General features: G+C 46.6%; 2 protein-coding genes across 2 annotated transcripts; both read left to right on the top strand.

The window, feature by feature from the left end:
- Window positions 1–597: 597 nt before the first annotated feature.
- On the top strand, window positions 598–4781 carry LOC308143538 (microtubule cross-linking factor 3-like; the record flags this gene model as incomplete). The annotated part of the gene is made up of 8 exons (XM_080514385.1): window positions 598–738; window positions 1202–1426; window positions 1607–1765; window positions 1914–1976; window positions 2549–2818; window positions 2901–3281; window positions 3846–4508; window positions 4671–4781. The coding sequence occupies 8 exons, from the start codon at window positions 598–600 to the stop codon at window positions 4779–4781; spliced, it is 2013 nt and encodes a 670-aa protein (XP_080370511.1).
- A 1968-nt stretch (window positions 4782–6749) lies between these two features.
- On the top strand, window positions 6750–12381 carry LOC308143400 (uncharacterized protein). Its single transcript, XM_080514190.1, has 6 exons — window positions 6750–7039; window positions 8473–8745; window positions 9515–9847; window positions 10343–10419; window positions 10535–11453; window positions 11565–12381. Exons 2-6 carry the CDS (start codon window positions 8602–8604, stop codon window positions 11820–11822), a joined length of 1731 nt encoding a protein of 576 aa, XP_080370316.1. The 5' UTR covers window positions 6750–7039; window positions 8473–8601; the 3' UTR covers window positions 11823–12381.
- Window positions 12382–12455: the final 74 nt, after the last annotated feature.

Genomic DNA, 12455 nt, shown 5'->3' with positions numbered 1-12455 from the left:
GCCGGCGGCGCTGCAGATTCTTCATCACCGTCTTCATCAGCAGACAATAGTGCATGGAGGAGCAGGAGGAGGCGGAGGAGGAGGAGGCAGCAAAGCTCTTCCTCACCGGTTAGAGCCCAAGAAGGGCCGAACCACGTCCCCACTGTGAGACAGCCGGGCCGGCCCAGCTCCTCCCTGCCTCCAGGAAGAAGCAGAAGCAGCGCGAGCTCCGCGCACGGAAGGGAGAGGGAGCTCGCGAGCCGCGGCGGAGCAGCTGTTCCCCCGGATGGTGCTGAGGCTGAAGCTGCTCCCGCCGCACCGAGCAGGGCGGATGCTGTCGACGAGGAGGACCCGGCACTCTCATCAGCGCCGGCTCGCCGCAGCGCTTTGCGCCTGCCCTGTTTGAAAGGCGACTCCAGCCGGCGTTTGCTCCCCGGCGGCGGCGGCGGCGGAGCAGCCGCGGCCCCGAGGCAAGCCGCGGAGGAGAGCGGCCGCCGCGTCGGCGTGACCGTGGGCTGCGGGCCGGGCCTCGGCGTGGGCTTCTGGAGGGGAGGATGCTTACAGGCTGAGCTGATCCACTACCATCTGCAAAAGAGGCTGCGGAGGAGCGGCGCGAGGATGCACACGACACCGGAGGACGCCATGCAGGGGCGGTCGGAGCCGGCTGCAGACGCTCCAGAGGCGGGGTCCGTGACACAGCAGGACGAGGCCTATGATGAAGAGATGGAGCGGCTGCTGGAGGAAAACGAGGATCTCAAGGTTTCATGCGTTTTCGCAATCAATTTATTTGGACGTTATTGTAAAATACAATATTAACTGGATTTCGTTTGAAGCCTTGGCGAGCCACGGTGGCATATATTCTGCTGTTTGCAGTGGCATTGGAAAAAATAAAAAGTGTGTCTGCTTAACATCCTCTATGTCTTCAGGGTAAATAAAGCTGGGCCTCACCACTGGCTGCAGATGACTAATTGGTTATTGATTATCCCAGTATTGATCCACTTGGATCAATAATGTCTTTGGTATAAAAAAAAATGACCCACTGAAGCTGTTCTCCTTACATTGTTATTGTATGTGCCATGTTGATAGGCTATATATGGAAGAACATGATTTTTTTTCAAAGTGCACGCTCTGAATATGATCAAGTAGACTCTCAGCTGAAATAAGCATTTATTGTATATCTTAGCTTCACTGTCCCCTGACATGTTTGCTTCGTTTCAACCAGTGTGAGATCGAAGAGATGAGGACCGAGATGGACGAGATGCGAGACACTTTCTATGAAGAGGACACTTGTCAGCTGCAGGAGATGAGGCGTGAGTTAGAGCGAGCCAATAAAAACTGCCGAATCCTGCAGTATCGTCTGCGGAAGGCGGAGAGGAAGAAGCTGCGCTACGCCCAGACGGGAGAGATCGATGAAGAGCTGCTCAGGAGTCTGGAGCAGGACCTGAAGGTGGGGCGTGGTTCTGATGGAGTGTGCATGTCTGGGTTCATACTGCATTTCACACACGCAAACAAATTCTGTTGTCACTGCCAGAAAACAAAACCGTATCAAGCGTTTACACACTGAATAAAGCATCATTCAGCGTATTAATTGCCATTCTCAGCTTAATTGCAACGGTGAAACTTGCAGGTAGCAAAGGATGTGTCTGTGAGGCTGCACCATGAGCTGGAAAAAGTGGAAGAGAAGCGCACAAAAACAGAAGAGGAGAACGAGAAGCTGAGGCAGAATCTCATAGAGGTGGAAGTGACCAAGCAAGCTCTGCAGAATGAACTCGACAAAACCAAAGAGGCAAGTAAACACATCGCCACGTTCACCACCGCATCCATTGTGGAGAGTGCTGTGATTGAAGCTAATGAGTTTTGTTTGGTCTTGTGTCGTTCAAATCTCTTTTTTTCTTTTTCTTTTTTTTTAATTCATTTTCCACCGATAGTCTCAAAAGAGAAGAGGCAGCAAGGACATCCAGAAGACTGACAAAAAAGCAGCACAGACCCCAACTGAGGTGAGACGCTTCAACAATGAAGACCTTGTTTTACTTGTAATTAAATATGATTTCCAAAATAATTATGTTCTTCCAGAAATGACTACTGCCCTGAATCACTGTCTTTTGTCATCATTGTTCGCTTATTCGTGGAGAAGATTTGTTGTCACAATTACTTGTTTGTGGATGTCGCAGAAAAGGCATCTAATTAAAAATATAACCAAGTCTACATTGCAAGTTGCAATGATTTGTTGAGCTGGACCATGTTAACGCTCACAGTTACGTAATGATTCAGAATCAGACATGTAACTTTTCCCATCAGGCATTAAAATGAAAGCCAACTTTGCACAGCTCAAGTATTTATGTGCGTCTTATTAAGTGTCAGAAATCCTCTTGGTCCGAAGAGAGTTAACTTCTTGGCTCAGACATACTGACGCAAAGTCTTCACTTTACTTAATCTTCAGTCTTTCTGCTTATGTGCAATGACAAAGATTGACCTTTTTGGATTCACGGAGCGGGTTTTAACCGTTTCTACTTAGTGCACATTAATGTTTATTGTGAGCTCTCAAGTCTGTGACCTCTTCATGGTTCAGGAGGACAACGAGGACCTGAAGTGTCAGCTTGCCTTCATCAAAGAGGAGGCCGTGCTCATGAGGAAGAAAACCGCCAAGATTGACAAGGAGAAGGATCGTCTCGAACAGGAATTACAGAAGTACCGCTCCTTCTACGGAGAGTTGGACAGCACCCATCCCAAAGGGGAGGCGGGGGGGCCGCCCACAACTCGCGAGTCAGAGCTGAAGCTACGGCTCCGTCTCGTGGAGGAGGAGGCCAACATCCTTGGGAGGAAGATTGTCGAGTTGGAGGTGAGAGAAGAAGACGGTCTTTCGTGGGTTTCACGTGGAATTCATATTCCTTTTCGAGCCGATCTCCGTTTCGTTTCCGCAGGTTGAAAACCGTGGCCTGAGGGCCGAGCTCGACGACCTCCGCGGCGAAGGAGAGGGTGCTGGAAGCTCCGGGTGCGGCGCGATGGGCGGAACGGGCACGGGGCGCGGCCTCGGCGAAGACCTGACGGAGCTCCGGCAGCAGTTGCAGCTGGTGGAGGACGAGGCCGAGCTGCTGAGGAGAAACCTCGCCGACGCCGAGGAGCAGAACAAGCGGGTGACCACCGAACTGAACAAGCTACGCTTCAAAGCAGGCACCCACGAAGGAGGTGCCAGGCATGGAGGAGGCGTAACAGGAGGTGGAGGGATTGATGGAGCCAAGGCAGAAGCCCTGCAGGAAGAGTTGAAAGCTGCAAGACTACAGATCAATGATCTAAGTGGCAAGGTATGAAAGATGAATTGTACTTGAGAAAAATAGAGCTAAAAACTCAGTTTGACTGAATTTGTCATCTGGGCTTGTTGGTGGGATGATTGGTACTAATTATGTAGTAAAGTGCTTAAAATGCAAAGGGTTATTAGAATCTTGTTTTTTTTATACTTAAAATTTTGACAGATGGTTAGTCGGGAACAGGGAGCAGTGGACCATAATTTGTTCTAACTTTAATGAATACTGAGTCTGAAGGGTAGTAGTATTTAACTCAAGTGACAGTTGGTATTTGCCATAGGTTAAACAGTGTGGGAAGAGTCGTTTTTTTTTAATAAATAGCAGTCAATTCAGCATTATTGTGGCTCCAACATATTGTAAGCTGCTTTTGAAGGAATTGTTTTCTCATTTTATTTAAGTATATCAAGTGTTTTTTATCTGAGCACATCCTAATGCCTGATTTAGTTGAAAAAAAATCCAAAGTGAACATACACAACTGCAATGACTAAACAAAAACTTACAAAACTGACCACATCGATGACCGTCATGGCTCCTTTTCACAACCGTCACCGTCTCTCCCTCCAGGTGATGCAGCTGCAGTACGAAAACCGCGTGCTCCTCTCAAACATGCAGCGTTACGACCTGGCCTCCCACCTCTCCCTGCGGCCCAGCCCGCGGGACAGCGACGCCGAGAGCGACGCCGGCGGCGCCGCCAGTGGGCGTCGGGAGAGCGACGAGGACTCCACCTCGTCCCGCCTTCTCCCGCCTCACCGTAAACGCGAGGGTCCCGTCGGTGGGGAGAGCGACTCGGACGAGGTGAGGAACACCAACGGCAGCGGCCGCTGCCTGACGCCCACCCGGGGGCTGTACACGCCCACGGGGCCCGAGGGCGCCGCCTCCACCGCCTTGTCCCGCTTCCTGCCCGGCGGGAGGTGTAGCCTGCGCGACCGGCAGCAGATGGTGGACATCCGCGTGGAAGCGGAGAGACTCGTGCGCACCATCGACAGGCTCATCGCTGACACGGCGACCATCATCTCGGAGGCGAGGGTCTTCGTCACGAACGGCGACTTGATGTTTGGACGGGGAGGGGAGGAGGGCGCAGAGGAGGACGGGAGCCGGATCAGAGAGCACGAGCTCCTGTATCGCATAAACGCCCAATTGAAGGCCTTCCGGAAGGAACTGCAGGCCTTCATAGACAAGCTGGAAGTGCCGAGGCTTGAGGACCGGGAGGCGGAGGAGCCGCTGTCGGTGAGACAAAGGCCAAAACGACATTTGATGGCGGGCATGTGAAAAGTAGCAAACGTTTAATGGCAACTCTGCTTCCTTCCTCTTTCTCACTCGATCCAACATCCTGTTTCACATCCGTCACATTTTCTTTCTTGCTCCTCCCGTCTTCCGCCTCTGTTCCAGATGTTCCAGCCCATCATTTTGCTCATCCTCATACTCGTGTTATTCTCATCCCTCTCTTACGCTACCATCTTCAAACTAGTCTTCCTTTTTACTCTTTTCTTTGTTCTGTGATGTATGCCTCCCTTAATTTACATCATCCCCCGTTTGTTTTTCGCTTGGTTGATTTCTTTTCCTCATCCCCGCATTGTTTGTTGCCAAGGTAACCAAAAAGCACAGAAAAAGCTCAGCACTTGCCAAGGCTGCACTCACATTTGAGGAAGTGTGGCTAGCTTCAACACTGGAGTCTCACTGGAATCATGACGCATCTCTGCCCTCGTCAGTCACTTGAGAAGGTGAGTTTGAGAGATATGTTATCAGGAAATGAGTACGGAACCACAAATTTCAGTACAAATAAAATATATTAAATCACAGTAACAAACTATCAATCACTGCTTTTTAACTTTACACGTTAGATGCATAATTACCATTAAAGAGGAGACAGTCACAAATCAGAAGAAAGATTTTTTTTAGACGATTATTCTAATCTGCACCTCGTAACTTGTTCACATGATTAAATCTAAGTAAAAGTTTGTTGTAAAGGTATATGTTGATATTCTTTTTTTTTGTCAGTACAGTTCCCTATGTAATCTATAAAATGCAAAACACTAAGCAACTGGACAAAGTGTAGTTAAAATGATGATGGCTCCCCCTTTATAAGGTGTTTCCTGCAGCACTTCAGCTGAAAGATGCCATGTTGAGAATCTGTTTTTCCGTTTTCCAGCGTAACATGAGCAGCAGACTATGCAGCGAGTGCTCCATTTACAGTTCACTTTTGAGTGTAAAACACTAGCGAACTGGAAACAATCAGCATCCAATATAGAAAAACTAGTTCTGCGCATTAAAATAAGTAGCACTGACTGTAATTTTGGGGTTAACTTAAACAACACCAAAATATTTAAAAGCCTAAAGCCACCGTGTAAACATAGTCACATGGCCATACCGTTTTGAACATGAGGTCATATGTGTTTTACAAAGACTGTAAAAGGGTCAACCTCAGTCGCCTCCCCATACTGCCCTATGTCCTCGTTTAACCTTGCAACTAAATATACAGTATGTTCTCTTGTGTCAGGTTATGGCAGCAGTGACCTCCTCTTTGTTTTTCAGAGCATTTGCTGGTCCATCCTGGTGCTGTGGACTCAAGGTAAGGTGAGGATACAGTTCGTCTGTATCCCCCTCTTTAGCTCCTGAAGGCTTTGTAATTCAAACATAACAGGTGGGAGGATGATGTTAAAGGCGACGATCCAAATGAGAGGCTTTAAACTGGAAGGAATTCTGATCATCAAGTCAAGTGCCAAATGTCACATCTTGTCCAGCGGGGGGCCTATAATTCCCAGCGGGACCCCTGATTAGAGGCAAGCATTAGTAAATGATAGAGTGGCAGATGAACGGTAGCAACTGGTTTCAGACGTCACTGCTGCAGGATGAGTCAAGAACATAAGTTCCAGGTTCGGGTTACTCTAGGACATTGTTGAGATTTTACATATTCCCCCCCTTCTTCGCACGGTTTGAGTCCTTAAATTTGTCGTGCCTGTGCTGATTGTATTACCCGATAAATCACTTTTCAGTGCATGCCATGAGCGAGGAGCTCACCTGGAGTTTACCTGACACTGCAGCGAAGAATGACAAAAAAGTGAAAGAAGCAACTCAAGAATGTGTCAGATATGCAAGGCATCTCGCTGGCACTCTCCTTTTGTGACAATGTGCAATAAAGATATTATCGACTATGACACATTATTACTCACTGTGTCACCCACACCCATTTGGCATCCTTTGGAAAAACGATTTGCTGCGAAGCATGATCACAAGACAAAATCTGCCCAAGCATCCTAAAGCAGAGTAGCAACAGAGAAGCCGATTGGCCAGGAGACTGAAGCAGCTGAAATAGCTATGTAAACACTTTCCCTCTCTCTGTGAGCCCTAGTAATTATAGCCAGGATGCTGGTGACGACAGTTGTCCCACCGAGACTTCAAATGCTGGAATAAATTTGACATTATGACATTTGATCCCAGCTCCAATAGTGCGCCACGTAAACACTGGGGAGCGGTATAAAGACCGGGGACCCCGGCTGGAACAGAAGTTGTTTACCCTTTAAGTTCAACGCTCAGGACTTAATCTCGACGGCCATGAAGAAGGGGTCCCTTTAACTCCACTCCGAGGGCTTTTACGTAACACGGTGGAGGAAAAGAGAGGGGGAAGCACCGCACAGAGGGGACTTGATAATTTGGCTGCGAGGGGAGTGAAGCTGCTGGAGAGACGAGAACAGACAGGGACTACAGCCCAGGCTGAGGATTTATACCCGAGGAGAGGAAAAACTGTAAAGCAGAGCTGGGTAAGAGCCTCAGTTTATTACTGAAGCATAAATGGAAGCTTACACATAATTTAGTGAAAAATGGGATGGTATCTTTAAAATTGTTAGTCAGAGGTTGACAAAAAAAAAAAATGGATTACAAACTAAAACTAACAATAGTACTCACTTGTTGTAATTTTGGTAATTTCATTCAACATTTGTTGCACTTTGATAGAATTCAAGATGTGTTTATGGTGCATTTCTTGTGTTTTCGTCACCTTTTCATCTGACACACATTGACTCTGTCAGCCAGTGTCCGATGCAGCCAGTTTACTATGCATAGTTACAAGATTATTAATATCTCTAGTGTTACATCACAGGTGGGAGGGAAGTGGCTCATATATTTGTGCACTTTCCACCAGCATGTTTATGCTACTGGATGATGGCAACGACGACAACAACAACAACAACAAATCCTCGCTGTCCTAATTTCATGGACAGAAATTCAACACACTTATTTAGGTCCCAGTATGATAGAGCTCCTTCAGATAACATTGATTGTAAACTGGTGTGTTTAATCGGACGGTCTTCAGTGCATCTGAGACACGGCACACGAGAAATCCTCCGTTTGGGGACTGAATTTAGGTGTCGATACTCAGAGATTGCCAGTTGGGAAGCAGACAATTAGTACGTTTATTTTTATTTAATGTGACAATTTTTGTCTGCTGCCGCACAAGAGAAGATTTGATGAATTACGTTAATGCTTCATAATCTCCTGAACTTAGTCCCGGGCCTCAACACAAAGCCAAGACAGATGGGCACGGCACTTTTCATGGCAAACATTGTTAGAAATGAGTATACCGCCATGCCTTCAGGCTTACAGAAGTAAGACCATGTGTGCCCAACTGGTTCATGTTCCAAGAAAATGGTCAGCCCATTACATGCCTCACATATTTTTTCCCCCCATGTAGCGAGGTGTACAGAAGCAGGCTGGAGGTCAAACTGACCAAGAGTCTAAACGCTCGCTGCGGTGCTGTCATGCAATATTCTTGTCCCCACGTGCTACATAGGTATGCCTCCATGCATGCAAATTTCTGAGAAGAATGTTGAAGTGGAAGGCTGTAAATATATGACCTTTGTAAAAACAGGAAGCATCAAACTTAAACTTTTTTTTTTAAAACATTTAAAACAAAAAAAAGAAAGAAAGAAAGAAAAACTAATTTCTGGCTCATCGGGACAGAAACAAAAGTTTCACCTGCTACAGGTATCAGTGCTAGTCAAGTAGGTTCTTGTTTGAAGAAGTTGAAACATTTAAGATTTTTTTTAAAAGGTGTGGGGAAAAATATCACCCCCCAAAAAAAGATTTGGGGCAAAAATCATCCAGCAACATGAAACAATAAAGGCAAGTTTTTTATATCCAACATACAAACCATTAACAAGTCTTGTTACCTCTCCTCCATGCTTTTGACTTTTAGTGTTTCCAAGCCATCAATCCTTGTGTCCCCTGCTGGCAACCCGTCAGTGACCTCTGACAGGAAAGTGAAACAGGAGAAAGGGGAAACCGCCATTTAAACGGACCGCACGGTGTTGGAACTGCCTGTGTCATGGCAGCCATCGACCTGGAGCTCGGGCTGGAGCACAGCGGCCGGGGCTGGAGGAAGGAAGGGCCGGAGCTGATGGACAACTTTGACTCAGAGATGCAGGAATGGGAGGATCAGCTGCAGGACATCCAGAATAAAATTGAAGAGGTAGGAGTTTGAATGAAAATTCTGAAATTCTGCTATGTAACCTCTGAGTGGTCGTGCTAGAGCTGTAACGACAGCGAGCAGCTGTCAGTCGTAGTAATAGTAATCTTACTCTGACTAAACACAGTTTTCAGTAAATTGATAATAGCCTTAATGGTGATGGAATTACATTGAGGAGTTTAATACACCACTGTCAGTTTCAGAAATCTAAACTCTGCTTCTATCACAAACGTGGCACGTGTTAATGGTTGTGTGTGTGTGTGTGTGTGTGTCTCCCATAATAAACTGTTGGCAGCACTCTGACTTGTACAGTCTCGGGGCCTTGTAGAACAAATGATACGGGCAAATGTTAACAAGCTAATTAAACTCTGGTGTGTTAAAAGACAGGCTAAAGACCCCTACCCCCCCCCCCCCCCCCCACACACACACACACACACACACACACACACACACACACACACACACACACACCCGCACGCGCACACACACAAAGTCTAAAAGCAGATACTAAAGGAAGTCTAATGATATAACAGTTGCAAAGGGAAATGATTGCGCTTGGTGTAATAAGATGTGTTAGAGCGTATATACTCTCGGGTTAATCTTAGTGATTTTATATGCGACTGGTTTGTTGTGTAAACAAACCGTACTGCCATATCACAGAGTATAGATATTTAGAGAATGATTCTGTTTTGCAGGATTAAAGGAAAAGCCTTAAAAATAAAAATTCATGCTTGTTTTTTTTTTGGCTTTGTTTTTTTTTTCCATTTCCCAGTTGTATAATGAAGTTCAGGCCCGCAGAGGAGCAAACGATACCACTGACAACCAGAAAAATGGCAGTCCATTAGAATGTGGTCTGGGACACCATGGAAACGGCCTTTTTGCCCCTGAACATCACAGCAAGAACCTTTCTGGAGCTATTACTGTGCCACATCACTATAGCAACGGCTGCAACTACAACCCCAACGGGCATCGTTACCCTGTGAGTCATCAGAACGGCTACGGATACTGCCATCCCAACGGCGTTTCAGAGATTGGAGAATTACTGCAGGATTATTTGGGGAATGGCAAACAAATGAGCAGAAAGAACAATGGAGCTCGCCATGTTGTAAGTATATATAAGAATTCAGGACAATTCTTTTTTTGTTGGGGTTTTTTTTTGTTTTTTTATTCCTGCCATGTGCTTCATTCTGTTGGCACTTGCACATTTGAAGAAATGAGATAGGTGGACGTGATATGAGTGAAAGCTGGAGTTCAGTTGGGAACATATTGATTACAGTGTCTCAAGTATGCTTGCACAGAGAGGCTATCAGATAGGAGTTAGTTTCACATTCTATCTCAACTCTTCCACTTTCCCAAACACCTGACAGAGCAGTCAAGAAGATAACACACTTTCACCATGAGGCCATGTGCTTTGGCAACATAAAAGTACAGAAGATCAGAATACTTTCAGCGGTGTTATATCAAGTGTTGACCAAGGGTGTTATTGGCCTGAAAAAAATACAGTAAAGGGAAAACATATTTTAAATTGCAGTTACTTGAGATTTTATAGATAGCATCTTCATAATCAAAAGTTTTGACATATTTTTCTGATGTCTTTTAGCACTTCAGTGACACAATCAAGGTGAGACAGGACATCTCTGCATACCCGGATGAGCTCATAAACGGTGGAATTGAAAGGTGAGAAATCATGTACTTTATCCATATTCATAAACATCTTTATAGAACTTGATGCATTCGGGTAAAAATGGATGTTTCTGATGGCGTTTTGCTTTTCATTTTTGTTGTACACCAGACTTGGTCAAGAGCAGGTTTTGGGAAGTTTTGAGGAGACCGAAAATAGGAAGAACCGAGGGTGCTACATGAAAAGTTCCCCCCGAAGAGAGAGCTCCCCCAACAAAGAAAACACAGTTGCCAAGCCTCCTATTGGACAAAGGGATTCCCCGGTTGTACAAGCACGGTCACAGCACTCCATCGCAACACCCGAATCACCTGCAATGGACAAAAAGTCCTTCGGCCCAGGAGTCCTGGGAGAGCGAAAGTGCAGCAGCCCCTCTGTCCTCAGGAAGTTTGGAGCCATGCTACAGGAAAACGAGGGCAAAACGCTTACCGAGTCTGGGGTGGTGACCCATCAGGGACTGGCCCCTGAAGCAAAGTGCCTCACTCCGGGCTGTCAGCGCAAAGCTCTGGGAGCCAATGCAGTTGCGGGCAGGGTGCCCGTGCGTGTGCCTACCCAAAAATGCCAGGCAGATTCCGACTTGCTGACAGCAGAGGTAGAGCCCAGCCAAGAGTGGGGGTTAGCCTTAGACTCTGGTAGGCAGAACTACAAGGATCAGCGGGGAGGCTACAGTAGCTCCAGGGGTTCTCATCCCAGTCCTCAGCAGACCCAGAGGCGATCTCATGTGTCCGGGAGCCCCAAGATTAGACCCAGGGCCAACAACGCAGCAGACCGAGATGGAGGTCTGGCTCAAGTGGAGAAAGCAAGGAAGCCTGCGTCCCAGCATGGGGAGCCAAAAATGGACAACAGGATCTCAAGCACTTCCCCTGGAGCTCAAAGGATTCAAAGAGGAGGGTTGGTGGGAAAGGAATCGCCAAGTTGTGGCAGGGTGAGGGATGATGGACTTATTGAGCTGCTGGACATGCTGGAAATCCAACATGAGTACAGCTCCAGCCCCAGGATAGGATACACCGCCTTTAGGCAAGAGCCACCACAGGTAAAAAGTTTGATTTTTTGGGGGGTCTGATTCTTTATTCAGCACCCAATTGATATCCTGGCTCACAATAAAATGTGTCTCATGTTTGTTTGTTTGTTTTTTTTAATCCAGATAAACTCGGCTGACAAGTCTCCAGTCAGATCCAAGAAGAGCTTCTCTCGTCCTGCACGGCCAGCCAACCAGCGACCTCCTTCGAGATGGGCCAGCCACACCCCCACTGCCAGAATCACTGCCCCGTCCGGCCCAATTTACCGCCCGCCAAGCCCTCTGCCTCGCACCCCGAGCCCCATGACCAGGACCCCAAGTCCCGCACTGAAGCATCGACCTCTTATTTCCTATTCATTTCCAACTGAGACTGTCATTATGTGATCTTTTTTTTTTTCCATTCGACTGAAGCTTGTTCCGTCCATCCGGAAACCTGTGTAAATAAGAACATTTCTGGCAAACGAGAGGGCCTCAAAGAAATGCTTGATTTCATCCTGATGTCATGTCCATCTACAACATTCTCCAGTGTTGCTGTCGCTTTAAAGTTCCTGTGTGCCTACAGTTTGCTAAAACAACAGCATATTGCTTTGTTGCTTTCCCTTCTTCATCCCCCCCCCCACTTATCCATTCTACCTTTTGTATTGAACTTCAGGTGTTTTCTGTGTAATGTGATTTCGCATGAAGTCATGGTTTGAGGGTGTATGCTCATGTGTTCAGTCCTAATGGTTACCGCGTTGAATCAAATTCAGCCTGACCACCAGTGGGAGCAGATTAAGTTGCAACTGTGCTCCCAGCAGCAACCCGCTAACTGTCAACAAGAGTGTGTTTTACTGTATCATATTGTCAAAATATATTTAAGATGATCAAAAACAGCTGTGACAAATAATTAGCGTATGCCTTTAATGTATTTTTTTCTTGGTAATAAATCTTAACTGTGCTTTGACATCAAGACTCTGCGTCTTTCTACTTGCTTGGCCTTTTTTTTTCTTTTTTCCAAGTAGTGATGGCTCAATTTCC

Source organism: Blennius ocellaris (assembly GCF_963422515.1).
Source record: "Blennius ocellaris genome assembly, chromosome: 18".
In the NCBI taxonomy this organism is placed as follows: domain Eukaryota; kingdom Metazoa; phylum Chordata; class Actinopteri; order Blenniiformes; family Blenniidae; genus Blennius; species Blennius ocellaris.
Note: the sequence above shows the minus strand (reverse complement) of the source record. Positions and strands in the feature narration are given on the sequence as shown.